The sequence below is a fragment of the Prenolepis imparis genome, unplaced genomic scaffold, assembly GCF_030444845.1.
Source record: "Prenolepis imparis isolate NDT839.2.m4 unplaced genomic scaffold, iyPreImpa1.0 SCAF_1, whole genome shotgun sequence".
Taxonomy (NCBI): Eukaryota; Metazoa; Arthropoda; class Insecta; order Hymenoptera; family Formicidae; genus Prenolepis; species Prenolepis imparis.
The window spans coordinates 16,775,291-16,792,980 of NW_028141159.1; the positions used below are offsets into that span (position 1 = coordinate 16,775,291).

The 17,690-nt window shown below is 35.3% G+C and overlaps 4 protein-coding genes across 8 annotated transcripts in view; 3 read left to right on the forward strand and 1 right to left on the reverse strand.

The window, feature by feature from the left end:
• Positions 1-4,225, reverse strand: part of Mitofilin (inner membrane mitochondrial protein mitofilin) — a 42,408-nt gene extending 38,183 nt beyond the window's left edge. For 2 of the 3 annotated variants that reach the window (XM_083032627.1, XM_083032619.1), the window contains exons 1-9: positions 4,089-4,225; positions 3,637-3,719; positions 3,153-3,224; positions 2,756-2,968; positions 2,632-2,675; positions 2,238-2,345; positions 1,942-2,152; positions 1,444-1,855; positions 1,149-1,283 (exon numbers count right to left, since the gene is read on the reverse strand). In XM_083032627.1, the coding sequence (XP_082888753.1) occupies positions 1,149-1,283; positions 1,444-1,855; positions 1,942-2,152; positions 2,238-2,345; positions 2,632-2,675; positions 2,756-2,968; positions 3,153-3,224; positions 3,637-3,719; positions 4,089-4,133 (1,323 nt within the window). In that variant the 5' untranslated portion in view covers positions 4,134-4,225. The remainder of the gene's footprint in view (positions 1-1,148; positions 1,284-1,443; positions 1,856-1,941; positions 2,153-2,237; positions 2,346-2,631; positions 2,676-2,755; positions 2,969-3,152; positions 3,225-3,636; positions 3,720-4,088) is intronic. The other variant, XM_083032637.1, reaches the window with a different exon arrangement.
• Positions 4,146-5,986, forward strand: Mrpl35 (mitochondrial ribosomal protein L35). 2 transcript variants are annotated; one of them, XM_083032814.1, is made up of 4 exons: positions 4,146-4,272; positions 4,787-4,946; positions 5,080-5,220; positions 5,360-5,982. In XM_083032814.1, the coding sequence occupies exons 1-4, from the start codon at positions 4,242-4,244 to the stop codon at positions 5,589-5,591; spliced, it is 564 nt and encodes a 187-aa protein (XP_082888940.1). In that variant the 5' UTR covers positions 4,146-4,241; the 3' UTR covers positions 5,592-5,982. The 2 variants fall into 2 exon arrangements, with proteins under 2 accessions (XP_082888940.1, XP_082888941.1); XM_083032815.1 differs by lacking the exon at positions 4,146-4,272 and adding an exon at positions 4,286-4,420 and having other exon boundaries at positions 5,360-5,986.
• A 291-nt stretch (positions 5,987-6,277) lies between these two features.
• LOC145933189 (oxaloacetate tautomerase fahd2, mitochondrial) lies at positions 6,278-13,129 on the forward strand. 2 transcript variants are annotated; one of them, XM_083032739.1, is made up of 7 exons: positions 6,278-6,559; positions 7,938-8,099; positions 8,605-8,640; positions 11,514-11,730; positions 12,147-12,481; positions 12,571-12,658; positions 12,764-13,129. In XM_083032739.1, exons 1-7 carry the CDS (start codon positions 6,411-6,413, stop codon positions 12,824-12,826), a joined length of 1,050 nt encoding a protein of 349 aa, XP_082888865.1. In that variant the 5' UTR covers positions 6,278-6,410; the 3' UTR covers positions 12,827-13,129. The 2 variants fall into 2 exon arrangements, with proteins under 2 accessions (XP_082888865.1, XP_082888872.1); XM_083032746.1 differs by lacking the exon at positions 8,605-8,640 and having other exon boundaries at positions 6,279-6,559.
• Positions 13,130-14,530: 1,401 nt separating this feature from the next.
• On the forward strand, positions 14,531-17,606 carry LOC145933203 (oxaloacetate tautomerase Fahd2a, mitochondrial-like). The gene is made up of 6 exons (XM_083032754.1): positions 14,531-14,841; positions 15,052-15,213; positions 15,982-16,198; positions 16,611-16,948; positions 17,032-17,119; positions 17,226-17,606. Exons 1-6 carry the CDS (start codon positions 14,837-14,839, stop codon positions 17,286-17,288), a joined length of 873 nt encoding a protein of 290 aa, XP_082888880.1. The 5' UTR covers positions 14,531-14,836; the 3' UTR covers positions 17,289-17,606.
• Positions 17,607-17,690: the final 84 nt, after the last annotated feature.

Here is a 17,690-nt window from a genome sequence, read left to right on the forward strand (position 1 = left end):
CCATCCCGCATGCGACTATGCCGCATTCAAATATATCATGTTATTATATACATATATGTATATCTATTTATTTAAAAATTCATATACGAGTAAAATATAACGCGCCGATCTGATCTGAACGCGATTTCTCTCTCGGAAATCGATCTAGTCTCGTTTGATTCACAAAATTCGTGCATGTGTGAATTTAAGAGAAAGATATGTAACAAAGGATTGTTAAAAAAATCCTGGGAGAAACGCGGCAGCATTTTGTGTAAAATGTAATTATTCCTTTGCTAAACGACACCCGAATATCATTTTATGCGCGATCCAACCGGCTCGAGAGGTCTTAAAAAAGTATTAAAGCGTGATGTAAGCGGCTACGAATCATTTTGACCCGTTGTTACTTTCCTTTTTTCCGCTATTTTCCGACGCTTTTTAATGAAGGTCTGCTTTATCACCGCGATCTCTCCATTCTTTCACCTTACAACTTAAGCACTTCCAATTCCCGCTGAGGTGCGCTTTTAACTGTCCCTCCTTTAGTTTTTTTCTTTACTTTTTTCCGCGAAATAAATTTTCTCAGAAAATTTCCATCTCTCAATTACAATCATTATCGCTGCGACGAACGATTCAATAATAAAAGCACCCTACACCCTATTCTCTCTATTAATTCGCGTGCCTCTTTGCATCGTAATGGCAGAGTTGAACTTCTCGACGCATGAATACGCAGCCGTGCAAACTCATATCGATACTAGGGCAACATTGTGACATAATGACGCTTAAGCTCACCTCTATTCGCATTTATGTATATCAGGAAAAAACGGATATAGAAGCATAAAAGCACACAGACATCAATGTACGATTTGCATCACATCAAATATCGTGCTTTGAAGTCGTTTCTGATCGTATCTCCCGAGTACATTGCTTTTCTCTCGCAATAACCGTATGTACGCACGTTATAAACGAATTAGTACTATTCTGCAGTAGAATACATAAAAGTAGAAATGCGATAAAATGACGCGTCGCGCGTGTCTAATACGCGAATTATAAAACATTTTTTTAAACGTTATTTTAAAATTTAATAATCTTCTATAAAGATCTATATATTCACGATTTATATATCAAGAGCGACAAAGAGAGTTTAAAACACAATCAGGGAAAAAATTTCCTACCTTTTTCGCGTGTTTGTCTTCGAGCTCGAATCTCTCCTGATTAACTGCGAGGGAGATCAACACGTCCAGCTTTTCTTGGGTCGCGTCTTCGCCCGCCGCTCTCAACGCCGTTTTTACTTTAGCTTCGCTGACTGTCTGCAAATCAAATAATTATCTTATAAAAATATTATTGATATTGATTTATGATAATATTAACTCATATGAAAGTAATGCCGCTTTAATACGAGAATTTTAAAGATAATAAATTTAAAGGCCACGAAAGAGATTTCCATAAAAAAAAATGTTGACAACGTACCCTTAGTTTCTCCAGCTCTTTCTGCAAGTTGTTAACTTTGTGATACATATGTAGGATGAATAAATCGAAGGCTTCTTCGCTGACAGACAATTTCTTGTCATGAATATTTATATTGGGAAACAGAATTTGCAATTCTTCGTTAAAATCTTCCCGCGCCGTCTTAATCTGCTGCCAGTAGCGCTCGGCAAGATTACTATTCTGCAGCTCGTTGGAGTATTTCTTTTTTGCCTCGTCCACATCGTCCATAATTTTTCTAACATTCCGCCTCGCGGCCGTTTTCATGTGTGCGGGTGCTTCGAGCACAGGTTCATCAATTAAATTGTACATGCGCTTGAGTGAATTTAACGCGTCTTTTGCGTGCTCCTCTGCTTGTTGTACTAGCTCTTTCCTCTTTTCCGTTGCCTCTTTTAACCTGTAAAGTCACAAAGTACAAATTTTATTATATAATCGATACGTAGATGAGGCGTGAAACGATTACATAAGCATAACGATGATCACCTTTGCCAAATGTTTCCGCTTATCGTAGTGCCGGTATTCTCGATCACTTTAACAACATCCCGATTGTAGTCTTGAAGTGCGTCCACCGCCTTATAATAGGCCGCGACAGCTTTAGCAGCTGCTTCGCCGCAGTACGTTTCTAATTCGACAAGATTTTGCGGAATCAACTCTTTGGGTACAATTTTGGAAGGTGGCGTTGGTTTCTCAACCACTGTAAAAAAAATATAATTACAATTTAATAATCCGCATAGAAATGCATTATATGCAAAATAATTTCGGAAAATATGCAAACGTACCAACATCTACTTTTTCACCCTTCTCTTTACTAACACGAATTTCGGCATAGTTCTCGTTAATAGGCGCTTCCTTCTTCTCGACCAATGGTTTAAAAACTGGCTTGGGTGCTACGGTACACATATGCGATTGTTAAGGATTAGTGGGAATGTTATAAAATATTGATATATGTACATTATAATATTAATATATGTACAATTTAGTAATTAATTATCCTCTATGCATTATATCTAATTCTGCAATTTTAAAAAATTATAAAAAGGAGTTAAAGGAATAAAGATGAAAAAAAGAATAAAGCACGAAAACAGGAATAAAGAAATTAGGAATTAGGGGAATATATAGGATGGGACTCACGTATATATTCTATAAGTTTTGTGAGATCTAGTCTTTTCTGACCTGGTTCTGGTTTTGATGTTTCCTTGCTGAACAAGTCCAGTATCCTGTAAAAAATATTTATTTATTTTCAAAAATCAATAATTATTAACAATTATTAAATATTATATATATTTTATTTTCTTACGTCTGCTTCAATGTTTTGAAGAATGTAAGTACAAAGTCAAAGTAGCTCGAATCTTCTTGAAAAATAATCCGAATAGCTTTGTCTGTGCCAGGAATCCATCCTTCGAGAGTAGCTCGGGCTTTTGGATCTTGCTTTACATATGTTAATATTCCTAAGGTACCTATCGTCACAGCTCCTAAAGTTATCAGTGTTCCTGATCCTCGACTTTTCTCACTATTACAAACCAAAAGCATAATTAAAATTTATTTATCCAAATCAACTAAACTCTTGTTTTACAATATGATACACGGTCAAAATTATATAAATAGTTAATACAGATTATGGAAAAGTAATTGAAACATGCATTAATTCACTAAAAATAGCATGCCAAATATTCTTAAGTTTATATTTTGTGTACCTTTTTGGCGGTGTGGTCGAATAGGATTTAGATCCAGTAAACCTGGACATAAGTCTGACATCCTTGCGTAACCTAAAAAAAATAATAAAATTGAATATTTAAAATATATGCAATTATTTAAAACAAATTATTGAATAAAAATATTTATATTGCTTGTCAAAAATGGAAATTTCCTGCAATCAGTAACTATGTAATTCCAAATCATTCGAATACAGTGAGAAAAGCGCGTGAACATGACAGACATACGTTTATAAAGTTATTTATAAAGTTATTACTACTATTTTTATTTTCGGTAGAGAAACCAAGATCGAACGTAACCTCACCGCGATTTCCGATTTAACGTGCGAAATCGCACTACTCGTAAATAAAAAATATAAATAAGAAACAACCGACACATTTCCAACGAAATATGAATCTTAATACCGAATAACACCTTTGACAAGCGTTGACAATCTGTCAATGAAAGTTCTTGCCGGGAACTCACCTCCCGTCCGGTTCGTATTTGACGCGCGTTCGTTCATGATATCTGGCCGTCAATTGTAATCTGGAGCAGCCGTGTTTTTTGATCTGAAACAACAACGACGAACGGTGAATTAAGAGCTTCTGGAATTATGTAAGCTCTCGTAATCGTGCCATCTTTGTGACGCGCACGAGGCGCGCCAACACCGAGAGGAGATTTTATTTTTTTTTTCACCGGCGATTCTCGCGGACGGAGGATCCGTCGCGGATCCGTCCGGGGATCTCGTCGTCGAATCCGCGACAGCCGACGAAGGAGGAGGAATGAATCGTCGAAGCGAAACACGTCGCGCGCGACACTGGTCCGTCGTGGTCGGGTGACATTATTTCGTCTCGACGTCACCTCTCCTCGTATTTTTCTCCCAGGAACAGACAATTCAACGTCTCACTCGCGAAACTTGTGTCACTCGCTCTACGTACCCGAGTTAGACCGTTGCACGGAAATTTTAATCCAATTCGGAGCATCTTTCGGGGTGGCCGGTTTACGGGCTGCCAGCGGGGGAGAAAGGGAACGACGGCACAAAACTGTCAGCTGGTCACTCCCGATCAGGCGGAACTGCGCGGAAAAGAAGAATGCTGCGTGTGGTGAGCGCGGCGCTGCGAGGTGGGTAAATGCGTGTCGCACCGTCGAGTTGGCGATCGGCGAACGCGTCCCCGGGATCTGTCACGCCGCGGTTTCGCGGTGCACCATCGTTCGCCACCGATTCCGTCTTTCGTCGCGACCAGGACGATGAAACGCGCGACGTCGAGAGGTTAGGTCCGCCGTCTCGCGACGTCCGCCATGACACACGCGACTGACGGAAGGAACAGCGCGGAATCCGAAACGTAGCGCGCGCATTTTGAACCCGAGTATTTCGAGCCTCAAGTTTCTCTCTCGAGGGGACGTGGAGATTTTTGATTTTTTTTATCTTCAATTTATTTAATTATTTAATTTATTTGTTTATTCTAGTACTGCAGTTAAATGCGTTTGATAAATATATGTGTGTGTGAATAGTATGTAAAAAAAGATTTATATAATAGATCAAATATTTATATACATATATCTCTCGGAATGGAAAAATTAAAAATTCTTTCAAATATTCTATCCTGTAAGCACATGTTTTACTTTATTGTTTCAGGAGTTGCAGCGAGAGCAACAAGTACTAATGTGACAAGCTCTGTCGCTTCAAAATGTAATCTTGTTTTCAATTCTACACAGCACAGAAACTTTGGAGCATTATCAATCGCTGTCCAAAAGTGGATTGCTACTGGTCCAGCGCAACATAAAACACTATTAAAGTAATGTATAATATTGCTAAAGTAATTCATGTGCTAAAAATCTATTGATTTTTACAAGAATACAATGATTTCTATGTGAAATTATGTAGTATCGTGTAAGCATTTATATAAAAAAAAATGTTATCTTTTTCAGTAATGCAATAACAGAAAATCGTCTAGCATTGCCAACAGAACCTATTAATATACCAGTAAGAACAATAATCAAGTTTTCTATGGTAAAAGGAAAGCGGAAAACAGAAAGGGCAGTCATACAACGTTTCTATAGATTACACTGGTAATATTTCATGGATATTCAATGCATTACAATAATCCTGAAAAAAGTATTGCTTGTATTAAAATTCCTGATACATAATGAACTCAAAGTGAAATAAATTTGAATAAATATACACAAATAATACGATAAAATATTACAGGGGTATCTGGATTAGAACAAAGGCTGGTCGAAAGAAACATCTGTGGAAGAAATCATATGCCAGAAAGAAGAGACTGCAGCAGCATGTATTTTGCAATGCCACGCAATGCACAATGCTAGACAAAATGGTATCCAAGTATTGGCGTAGACGACATTATTATGTTGACGATCCATATGCACCGTATCATGACCGAGAAGAATATATTTTTACTCGAAAAAAACCACTACCTTAATTAATTGTTTCTATATATTAATTATGTTATGTAATTACAAGTACTGATTCAAAAAGTAATTAAGATGTTGTCATCTAACAATAAGTTGTACGATTGCATTTCTTTTCTTATACAAATGTTTTTTAATCAATTATATTCTATTCTACTGCACCAAAATACTTTGTATACATTAAATATATTATTGACAAATCGCATATGCTGTAAACTGTAAACTAATGCAGTTATCAAGTTGTATTAAAACTTATAAACATGAATTCTATCGATCGTTGCAAAAATAATTGATTAAAATACATAAAATATTGCTTTACAGATTCTATCACGATACAAGTTTACAGGTACTTTTAATTAGAGCGCAAAATGTCAATATCCAAACATTACATATATGTGATTCATATCCTGCAGCAGATGTTGAAATTTTTTATTCGATTTTTTTATATATCGCTGCAAAATGATAAGATATCGCAATATGTTATGTTTTATATATTTCGCGAAATATTACATTCTGTTCAAGAAATACATACTTTTATCACTTTTATTTCTTTTTTTCCGATCTCTTCTCTAATCCGTCGAAATCGCATCGATCAACAGACTAACTTTTGAAAGGGGAATTATCTAGCCTAACCTGACCTAACTAAGCGATTACGTAGGCGGTCGCCGCTATGCGGTGTTCGAGAGAGCTACTGGTAAATGCCTTTTAGTCGCGATTTGTCCTTCGCAAGGTGTCTATCTTATCGTAATTGTTGTGATCGTCTTATTTTTTTCCTCGTCGTTCGCTATTAGACGACTGCGTATTTTCACAAGTGGCGATAACGAGTAAGGATGCCTTATCGCGGAAAGTTGCGACTACTCGGCAGAGCGTGTCTGGCATTCGGCAATTCGTGCGGCAAGAAGAACGAGGGTAACCCGATTCTCGCAGTCGTCCTCGCCAGCGGCAGAAATTTCTCCACGAGCCGCGCGCTCGATATGAGGTAATATATGTATATAACCCCCTCTTACAATCTCGCAGTGTCGTAATAGTGTCAGGCGCCAATTATTTTGTTGCCGAATTTTTTATTCATACATATTTATATATGTACATATTTATATATGTATTTTACTCATACGTATTTATATACAACATACGCAATATACGATGTCCTTCATCGATGACAAGTGTCATCGGGGTAACAGATGTTCTCCGAAACTTATTGCCGATCTTGTTAGACATGGTTTTTTTAGAACACGCGCTTTTATTGCGTACAATTCGACTCTATATGATTTGTCAATTATTTGTTCGATTGTAAGTGTCGGTTGTTTATGTCCTTTTAAAGTCAGAGTGAATAAAATTTAATAGTAGCTATATTATATATTATCATATAGCTTATATATTCGGGATGAAAGCTTGTATTTTCGTTTTTTATTGCATTTTAATTAGTCGTCCAAGTCGTAATTTAGTCATTAATGATGTAATTAAGAGCCTTAAAGAATTCAATTGTCGAGATGCGAAAATGTCATTTAAATCTATTAAAAATCAGATTGAGTCAATTTTTTAATACTAATTTAAAATGATTCTTGTAGCACTGTGTAATAATATATCTAGTTTCGATTTCTGTGTCTCAGCAACTATTAATAATTTACATACACTATTAAACTGCATAGTAAAATTAATCAAACATTTTATATTTTATTGTAATAGATATTATTTTTATTGTGATAAATATTAATCAGAGAAATTGTCATAAAATTCTTTCCATATCATATTGTCCCACGATTACCACGATTCGGGGTAAATTCTAAGAGAAAATTCTCTGTGCATGTATTTTGAAAAACTAAAAATTTCTACACACACACACACACACATACGTGAAGATATGCTAATGTTAAGTGAATCATTTATATTTTTTTCTTATCGATGCAGGAATATTTTACGATGCAGGAAAACAGCTGTATGTGTGTCATAAATTTAATAAAAATAAATAAATTTTCTTCACAGAATAAAATATATGTGTGACAAACAATATTACGAAAATTATTTCTTAATTGGATAACAGAATATTATCAAATGTTTTCTTTTTTTTAATCAATATGCATAAAAGTATGCACAAATTCTATGATTTATGCATACTGATGATGATAATAAACATTATTGTTGGCACTCATTCCTTCTTTTACATTTTACATCATTTCTGTATGCTGATTATTACCTGTTTTAAATGATAAAAAAACGCGTATATATAATATTTAGAAAGTCAGGTCACACGTAACGCACGACGTAACTCGATTGATTTTATTAATCCCGATTAATCGCGGCTATCGCGATTTTTTATTGCGATAACGGGCGCTGATTACGATGCAATAATTTCGCAGGTTTGTTCAATTCACAAGCAAAGGCGGAGGCCCGCAGCATCTCGGGGTCCAGCTGAAGCAGGGAGGCGACATCATCGCCGTGTCAGCGGTAGACTCGCGGATCCCGAACACGCTAAGAAAGTTTCTCGAGGGCGGCGATGACCTTCTTAAGAAGGCTAAAAGGTAGGAGGCGATTTGAACAGCTGTTAGCTGCCCGGGGCCTTCGATATTATATATGCGAGTCACATATTGCAAATATGTTTTTACGCGCGAAAGATAAGCGAAATTTCGTGCATCTGCTATGAAAATATTTACTGTTCGCTGTGATTTATAACTATGACACCAGATACCCAGTCTCTTTTATCAGCTTGGAATTATAATGCAAATTATGCTAACCGAACCGATTTAGAGTTAGAGTATAAGACGAAATAATCGCCTAACGTTATGCTCATTTCTAATACTGAAATTGTTTTTAAATATTTTTTTATACAAAATTAAAGTCAGAAATTTAATTGGCAATTAAATATGTCTCTCGATTGGCATTAAAAATTAATTAGAACTTTAACTTGTCCGAATTATTTCGCAAGTTTTTCTTTTCTTGGGATATATTTCAGTAGTATAGTAAACGGATGTAATGCAAAAAAAGATAAAGATTACTTGATCTTATCGTGAACATTTGTTTCACCAGGGAAGACGATATCGACCTAAGGAAGACAGTAGAAAGGTTGGTGTTTCCGGCATTCGATTCGTGTGACATAAAGTAGTTATGTTCTCCCTTTTCTCTGCCCCCTAATAATATGTATACATATTTATGTATACATACACTCACGTCTACACACACACATACATGTAATATATACCATGATTATCCCTTTTCAATTGGATTAATTAAGTCGTCTTTATCCATTGCTATCGAATTAGCTTCATCAAATTTACTCACTTTTTGTCTAATTTTCCATTGTATAATGTTCATTTTCTTTAAGCAAATATTTAGATAAATTATTTGCGGAATGAAGTTACGGATATTTAAAGATATATTTAAAAAGCTCGAATAAAATCTGTGTTTGTATCATCTTAATGCACAAAGTCATCTGTCCTAGACGATGAATAATTTATGTGCATAAATAATTTCTACTCGAATACGAGAGTAATTTAGCTTTGAAATTCTTGAATACGTAATCACAATGTAATGCTACAATATAATAAACATTTTATGACGACGATTACACAATAACGAAATTTTAATCACACAAATCAGATAGCTGTTGTATTATCAATGATTTGACAGTCACTCTATTTGCGATCTCGATTTAATTTATTAACGGGGAAAACCCATTAAATGGATTGAATTCGACGTATTAAACGAAACGTAATCCAATTAAACCGTAAATGAATGGAAAAATCGGCTTAAAATTGATTTCAGAGAATCATTCGAATCTCTCGTTAACAATTTGCACATCTCCCGTGCAGTTTAATATAACGATTGAAAAACCGGACGTATCTTTCGTGACGAATAATCCTACACATAAGTGTGTCTTTGGATTATTTTCGATCATTAGTAGAAAATTGCTATGTGTCACGTCATCACGTAGCGTTTTATAAATTATTATGCATTGCATGTTTCCTGCTGTATTTGACTTATCGATCTCGGTTTAAGTTTTGCAAACCATCGTCTTTATCGATTACATCTGTTACCTCGTTCTAAATATGTGTCATTGTAACTTTTAAATTTTTCCAGAACGTATCGTATCTTTCAAAAATTGAATCTTATCTCAATTTACAATCTACTCTCGATCAGATGCATACTTATTGTTAGTATTATAAGAGACGGCGCCTTGTCTCGCTGCCAATTGGCGAACTTTCAAGTTTCTTTGGTACAGTTAAAAAATTGTTGGTAAAAACAATAGCTCTGAATGGAGCAGTATTTATAATTGTTTATTTTTGTACAAACTATATCTTCCGTTTAAAAAAAATTAAATTATTGTGTATTATTTTTTTCATTTTTTAATTTTAATTTAATAGTCGCGATAACTTTTAGCGATCAAATGCAACTGGGACAAACTATAAAAATGCTAATTAATTCGCTGACTTATGCAATGTTGCTTTTGTTACTTGTAGAAGTTTGCGTGCGTCACATGCAAGCATGGCATTTCTATGTAAGGAATTCCATTTTATCTATATAATAGATTAAATAGATAAAATTTCTTTTTACTAGAAAATCGCATATTTTATATTTTCCATAAGTAATGTTATAATAATGTAATAAGCTTTGCAAAAGCTATGGCTTGCAATATATTTTAAGATTATATGACGAGCTGTATAATTTCTGATTAAATGGATTACAAATTATAAAAGCTAATGAATCATTAAAAAATCCGTGCACATAAATCATTATTACATTATCATTGAGCTTTTATATATTTATCTTTTGCCAATCAGATCTTCTCCAGAATTTTCTCTCTACAATTTCCACAAAGAGATTTAAGAGTAATATTTGAAAAGTAAATTGAAAAAGACACACATATAGAAGAAAAAAACAGAGGCAAAGAATATTGTACTGTTATTATCATTGTTATTGTTAAAAATACAATCCCTTGATTTACTTTAAACATTGATAAATATGTGTAAATGCTTAATTATTTAAAACTGACTGTTTTTATTTATTAAGAAAAATCGAAGATAATTTCGACAATAGAATCTGCACAAGATATATAAATTATCTAAAGACAAGTTAAATAAGAAAATTGTTCATGCAGCACGTCATATTTTACGAAAACTTAAAACCACACGCAACGTTCGTGTTATATAACTTGACCATGAGAAGATTAATCGGCAAAAAACACATTTGTAAAAAAAATCGATCACGTGCATGCTGCGCGATTGACCGGAATAACACAATTTATCGAAAATGGCAGCATTGACAAATATGTAAACCGCAAACTCGTGCTTTATCGATCAACAAAATTAATGACGAGAGATTAACCGCAAGAGCACTAAACTGGTGTTGTTATACAGCTTACTATATATTGTGAGTCTCTATTTTTTCTCTGGAAACTCATTTTGGGCAATAACAAATTTATACACTGAGAGAATTTTCTCTTCGAATTTACCCTGAAAATCATGGTAATCGTGGGACAATATGGTATGGAAAGAATTTTATGAGAATTTCTCTGATTAATATGTATCATCAATAAAAATAATATCTATCACAATATAAAATATAAAACATAATTCTCATAAAATTCTTTCCATACCATATTGTCCCACGATTACCATGATTTTAAGGTAAATTCTAAAAGAAAATTCTCTTTGTGTACCAAACAGGACATGCGAGCAAATTTTTGTGCCTGCAAATATAATAAAATTTTCATTTTTTTTTTCCTTTTTATCCTCCACCATATTTCTATGTACGATCGTATTGATTTCTTCTGTGTCTTTTCTAACATCGTAAAGTTCTATCGCAAGGATCTATACTTTTCTCGCGCAAGAAAAAAAAAGAAAAATATACTTAATTAGATTTTACCTCGCGTGCGAGTTGATTAACTTCCATGAAACGATTTCAAGGTCTATTCTTGACTCGATTGACGATGGTTACAGAATAGTCGCCGAGGGACGGAGCATCATACCCGAGAATGACGTGAACTTTTTGGCGCCGGTCACGCGAATGGACAAACTCGCCTGCATCGGTCTCAATTATAGCGGTCATTGTCAGGAGCAAGGTATACCGACTCCGGAGAGTCCGGTAGTCTTTAGCAAATTTCCCAGCAACATCATCGGGCCACGCGATAACATCCTGCTGCCGCAGATCTCGGACGTAAGTCGACATGAGACAAGATTATCATTGTCACGGATTATCCTTGAGAGAGATTGCGATTTTCTTTGCTTAGTTTCTATGTCCGGAACTATGTATTTTTAGTTTATCGAGATTACATCACGGTCCCTCCCCCACGTTCCACTTTCATTTTCATTCCATTCACGTTTCAAGACGTATAATGTTATTGTGATACTTTTTTTCACGGTCTTCAACTTTGCGAGGTTCGCAACTTAAATATCGATTCGTTTGGAAATTGTATTCACGTGTCTGCGCCGCGTCAAATTGTTGCTTCATTACGTAATTTATCTTTGACAGAAGAATTTTAAAGTAAAGCAAAATGCAACAAATGATGTTATGTATAAGAATGACGTGCCGGGAATCTGATTAAAGTGCGCGATTGATTTTTGAATTTATAGAAAGTCGATTGGGAGGCCGAGTTGGCGATAGTGATCGGCAAGAAAGGCAAAAACCTCAGCAATGAGAACGTCGAGGATTGTATCTTCGGTTATACAATAGCCCAGGATATATCGGCGCGTGATTGGCAGAAATCAAAACGAAACGGCGGTCAATTTTTGCTCGGCAAAGCGATGGACACGTTCTGTCCGCTGGGTCCGGCGGTCATCACCAAAGAGGCGATATGCGATATCAATAATCTACCTGTGAGGACATGGGTGAATGGCAATTTAAAGCAGGACGGCAACACCAGCGAACTTATCTTCAAGCCCCACGAAATCGTAGTTTATCTTTCGCAGTTCGTATTTTTTTTTTACACGTCAATAATAATAATAATAATACGCGATTGTAGATACACGTAATAACGATATTGATCTTTACTTTCAGATTTATGACACTGTTACCAGGCGACGTGATCCTTACTGGCACGCCAGCCGGTGTAGGATTCACGCGTAATCCACCAGAATATCTACAGGTACGTCATTCTCATAATATTAAAATAAAATCAAAAAATTTCGGTATCTCGTTTATATATAAATACATTATCTCTCCATATTTTATATTCAACTATGTCTTTTAGCGTGGCGACGTTCTGGAAACCGAGATCGAGAGTTTGGGACGTCTGAGAAACAAAGTAATCTGATCTAAAAAATCGAGTAAGCCTTTAGAAAGCGATATCAGAACTTCTTTACAAGACTGTTCCTTCGGGTATCGACATTCGCGATAACATTGAATCATCCCAAAAATTGTGTCTGATTCGGATATAAAAATAATGAACGTCGACTTCAACGCGATTGCAAATGTTTATGCCAGAGATAAAGGCATCGCCATTCTTCGCTCAGGACACAAACGCGCTTAGCAACATTGATAACACGGCAACAATAATTTTCTATGTGTCACACATATTTTACGTACTTATTATATAATTAAAATCAGATTGTTTCTACTGTGTGTCTACTTTATCTCAGCCAATCCAATCCATATAATTTTAATAATTTTATATGTTTCAATGAATAATATATAGTTTAATTATGTTTAATTATGAAGCTTTTATATATTTGTTATTATTTTAATATCATAAAAATTGACATATATATCAATAATATATATGCAAATAGTTTCTATAAAATTCTTAGAAAATTTGAAAATTTAAGGATGAGTACACTTTCTAATATTTATATTTAATTGTGTGTATATATGTAACATAGCTTCAATATTTATCCATGTAAAAAACAAATATGTTTGCGAATAATATGAAAAGTGGTGACATCTGATAAAACTCTTATGTTTATATCATCAAAAGTAATCTTTATCAAAATCATGAAAAATGATTTAAACAATTATTTAAATGAAGGAATAATCAAAGAATACCAACACATTATACCTACTATTTTTCCTAGTCATATAATATAAATACTATTTATAATATGCATTGTTTTAAAATAATGTAATTTGTATGTTTGTATAACAAAAATATGTTGGATTTTTATATATGATAATCTGTTACTTTTGTAAAAAAAATATTACTTGAATTAAAATTCCTGATATATAATAAACTCGAAACGAAATAAATTTGAATAAATATACATAAATAGCACGATAAAATATTATAGGGATATCTGGATTAGAACAAAGGTTGGTCGAAAAAAATATCTGTGGAGGAAATCGTATGCTAGAAGAAAGAGATTGCAACAGCATGTATTCTGCAATGCGCTATGTGATGCACAATGCTAGACAAAATGGTATCTAAGTATTGGCGTAGATGACATTATTATGCTGACGATGCATGTGCAACGTATCATAATTGAGAATTTATTTTTACTCGAAGGAAACCACTACTTTAATTAATTATTTCTATATATTAATTATTATGTAATTATAAGTACTGGTTGAAAAAGTAATTAAGATGTTATCTAAGTTGTACAATTGCTTTTCTTGCATTTCTTTTCTTATACTATTACTATCTTATAATATTTTTAATCAATTATATTCCATTCTACTATGCACCAAATGCAGTTAAAATACTTTGTTAAGTTTACAGGTACTTTTAATTAGAGCGCAAAATGTCAATATCCAAACATTACATATGTGATTCATACCCTGCAGCAGATGTTAAAATTTTTTGTTCAATTTTTTTATATCGCTGCAAAATGATAAGATATCGCAATATGTCACGTTTTATATTTCACGAAATATTAGATTCTGTTTAAGAAATACATACTTTTATCACTTTTATTTCTTTTTTCTGATCTTTTCTCTAATCCGCCGAAATCGCTTGGATCAACAGGTTCACTTTTGAAAGGGGACGTATCTAACCTAACCTAACCTAACCTAACCTAACCTAACCTAACCAAGCGGTCGCCGCTACACAGTTCGAGAAAAGGAGTAAATAGGGTACCTTTTTATCGTAATTGTCACGATCGTCTTGCTTCGTTTTTTTTTTTCGTCGTTCGCTATCAGGTGACTGCGTATTTTCATTCCAAACGGCGATAACGTGATAACGAGTAAGTGCCTTATCGCGGAAAGTTGCGACTACTCGGCAGGGCGTGTCTGACATTCGGCAATTCGTGCGGGGAAGAAGAACGAGGGTAACCCGAATCTCGCAGTCGTCGTCGCCAGCAGCAGAAATTTCTCCACGAGCCGCGCGTTCGATATGAGGTAATATATATAACCCCTTCCCACGATCTCAGTGTTGTTATAGTGTCAGACGTCGATTATTTTGCCGCCGAATTTTTCATTCATAAATATACATACAACATACGCAATACGATGTCCTTCATCGATGACAGATGTTCTCCGAAACTTGTTGCTGATCTTACGCATCGTTTCTTTATAATGGGCGCTGATTATGATGCAATATTTTCGTAGGTTCGTTCAATTCACAAGCAAAAGCGGAGGCCCGCAGCATCTCGGGGTCCAGCTGAAGCAGGGAGGCGACATCATCGCCGTGTCAGCGGTAGATTCGCGGATCCCGAACGCGCTAAGAAAGTTTCTCGAGGGTGGCGATGACCTTCTTAAGAAGGCTAAAAGGTAGGAGAGCGATTTGAACAGCTGTTAGCTGCCCGGGGCCTTCGATATTATATATGCGAGTCACATATTGCAAATATGTCTTTACGCGCGAAAGATAAGCGAGTTTTCGTGCATCTGCTATGAAAATACTTACTTTTCGCTGTGATTTATAATCATAAGCCAGATAGCCAATATCTTTTATCAGCTTGGAATTATAATGCAAATTATGCTAACCGAACCGATTTAGAGTTAGAGTATAAGACGAAATAATCGCCTAACGTTATGCTTATTTCTAACACTGAAATTGTTTTTAAATATATTTTATACAAAATTAAAGTCAAAAATTTCGCAATTATGTCTTTTGATTGCCATTAGAAATTAATTAGAACTTAAATTTGTCCAAATTTTTTCGCAAGCCTTTCTCTTAATCTTGGGATATATTTCAGTAGTATAGTAATATGATAAACGGATGTAATGCGAAAATATAAAGATTACTTGATCTTATCGTGAACATTTGTTTCACCAGAGAAGACGATATCGAAAGGATACCTAAGGAAGATAGTAGAAGTTAGTGTTTCCGGCATTCGATTCATGTGACATAAAGTAGTTATATTTTCCCTTTTCTCTCTCCCTTAGTAATATGTACAATATATGTATACGTTTTCTCGCGCAAGAAAAAAAAAAAAAAGAAAAAATATACTTAATTAGATTTTACCTCGCGTGCGAGTTGATTAACTTTCATCAAACGATTCCAAGGTCTATTCTTGACTCGACTGACGATGGTTACAGAATAGTCGCCGAGGGACGGAGCATCATACCCGAGGATGACGTGAACTTTTTGGCACCGGTCACGCGAATGGACAAACTCGCCTGCATCGGCCTCAATTATAGCGGTCATTGTCAAGAGCAAGGTATATCGATTCCGGAGAGTCCGGTAGTCTTTAGCAAATTTCCCAGCAACATCATCGGGCCACGCGATAACATCCTGCTGCCGCAGATCTCGGACGTAAGTCAACATGAGACGAGATTATCATCGCCACGGGTTATCCTTGAGAGGGATTGCGATGATTTCCTTCGCCTAGTTTTTATTTCCGGAACTATGTATTTTTAGTTTATCGAAATTACATCACGATTCCTCCTCCACGTCCACGTTCATTTTCATTCCACGTTTCATTTACGTTTCAAGACGTATAATATTGTGGTACTTTTTTTCGTGGTAGCTTCGCGAAGTTCGCAGTTTGAAAATTGACTCGTCTGGAAATTGTATCACATGTCCGCCGCGTCAAATTATCGCTTCATTACGTAACTTGTCTTTGACAGAAGAATTTTAAGTAAAGCAAAAACGCGACAAATGTTATGTATAGAAATGACGTGCCGGGAATCTGATTAAAGTGCGCGATCGATTTTTGAATTTATAGAAAGTCGATTGGGAGGCCGAGTTGGCGATAGTGATAGGCAAGAGAGGCAAAGACCTCACCAATGAGAACGTCGAGGATTGTATCTTCGGTTATACAATAGCCCAGGATATATCGGCGCGTGATTGGTGTCATAAATCAAAGCGAAACGGCGGTCAAATTTTGCTCGGCAAAGCGATGGACACGTTCTGTCCGCTGGGTCCGGCGGTCATCACCAAAGAGGCGATATGTGATATCAATAATCTACCTGTGAGGACATGGGTGAATGGCAATTTAAAGCAGGACGGCAACACCAGCGAACTTATCTTCAAGCCCCACGAAATCGTAGTTTATCTTTCGCAGTTCGTATTTTTTTACACGTTAATAATAATAATAATACGCGATTGTAGATACACGTAATAACGATATTGATCTTTACTTTCAGATTTATGACACTGTTACCAGGCGACGTGATCCTTACTGGCACGCCAGCCGGTGCAGGATTCACGCGTAATCCACCAGAATATCTACAGGTACGTCACACACACATTCTAATATTAAAATTAAATTAAAAAATTTTAGTATCTCGTATATAAATACATTGTCTCTCGATATTTTATATTCAACTATGTCTTTTAGCGTGGCGACGTTCTGGAAACCGAGATCGAGAGTCTGGGACGTCTGAGAAACAAAGTAATCTGATCTAAGAAACCGAGTATGCCTTTGGAAAGCGATATCAGAAATTTTTGAGCTTCACAAGACTGGACGTTCCTTCGGGTATCAACATCCGCAATGACGTTGAATCATCTCAAGAGCTGTGTCTGATCCGAATACAGAAATACGTACGCGAACGTAAACTATTTCAACGCGATTGCAAATGTTTATGCCAGAAGTAACAGTATCGCCATTCTTCGCTCAGGACACAAACGCGCCTAGCAACATTGATAACACGGCAACACTAATTTTCTATGTGTCACACATCTTTTATGTACTTATGTAATTAAAATCAAATTGTTTTTACTGTGTGTCTACTTTATCTCATCCAATCCAATCCATATAATTTTAATAGTTTTACATGTTTCAATGAATGATATATAGTTTAAT

Excerpts from the sequence above, each read along its gene's own strand:
- Mrpl35 (XM_083032814.1), top strand. The coding sequence starts at position 4,242 with ATGCTGCGTGTGGTGAGCGCGGCGCTGCGAG. Across the intron at positions 4,947-5,079 it reads CAACATAAAACACTATTAAA|TAATGCAATAACAGAAAATC; the intron begins GTAATGTATAAT and ends TATCTTTTTCAG. Across the intron at positions 5,221-5,359 it reads CGTTTCTATAGATTACACTG|GGGTATCTGGATTAGAACAA; the intron begins GTAATATTTCAT and ends AAAATATTACAG.
- LOC145933189 (XM_083032739.1), top strand. The coding sequence starts at position 6,411 with ATGCCTTATCGCGGAAAGTTGCGACTACTCGGCAGAGCGTGTCTGGCA. Across the intron at positions 12,482-12,570 it reads ATCGTAGTTTATCTTTCGCA|ATTTATGACACTGTTACCAG; the intron begins GTTCGTATTTTT and ends CTTTACTTTCAG. Across the intron at positions 12,659-12,763 it reads ATCCACCAGAATATCTACAG|CGTGGCGACGTTCTGGAAAC; the intron begins GTACGTCATTCT and ends TATGTCTTTTAG.
- LOC145933203 (XM_083032754.1), top strand. Across the intron at positions 15,214-15,981 it reads CTTCTTAAGAAGGCTAAAAG|AATAGTCGCCGAGGGACGGA; the intron begins GTAGGAGAGCGA and ends CGATGGTTACAG. Across the intron at positions 17,120-17,225 it reads ATCCACCAGAATATCTACAG|CGTGGCGACGTTCTGGAAAC; the intron begins GTACGTCACACA and ends TATGTCTTTTAG.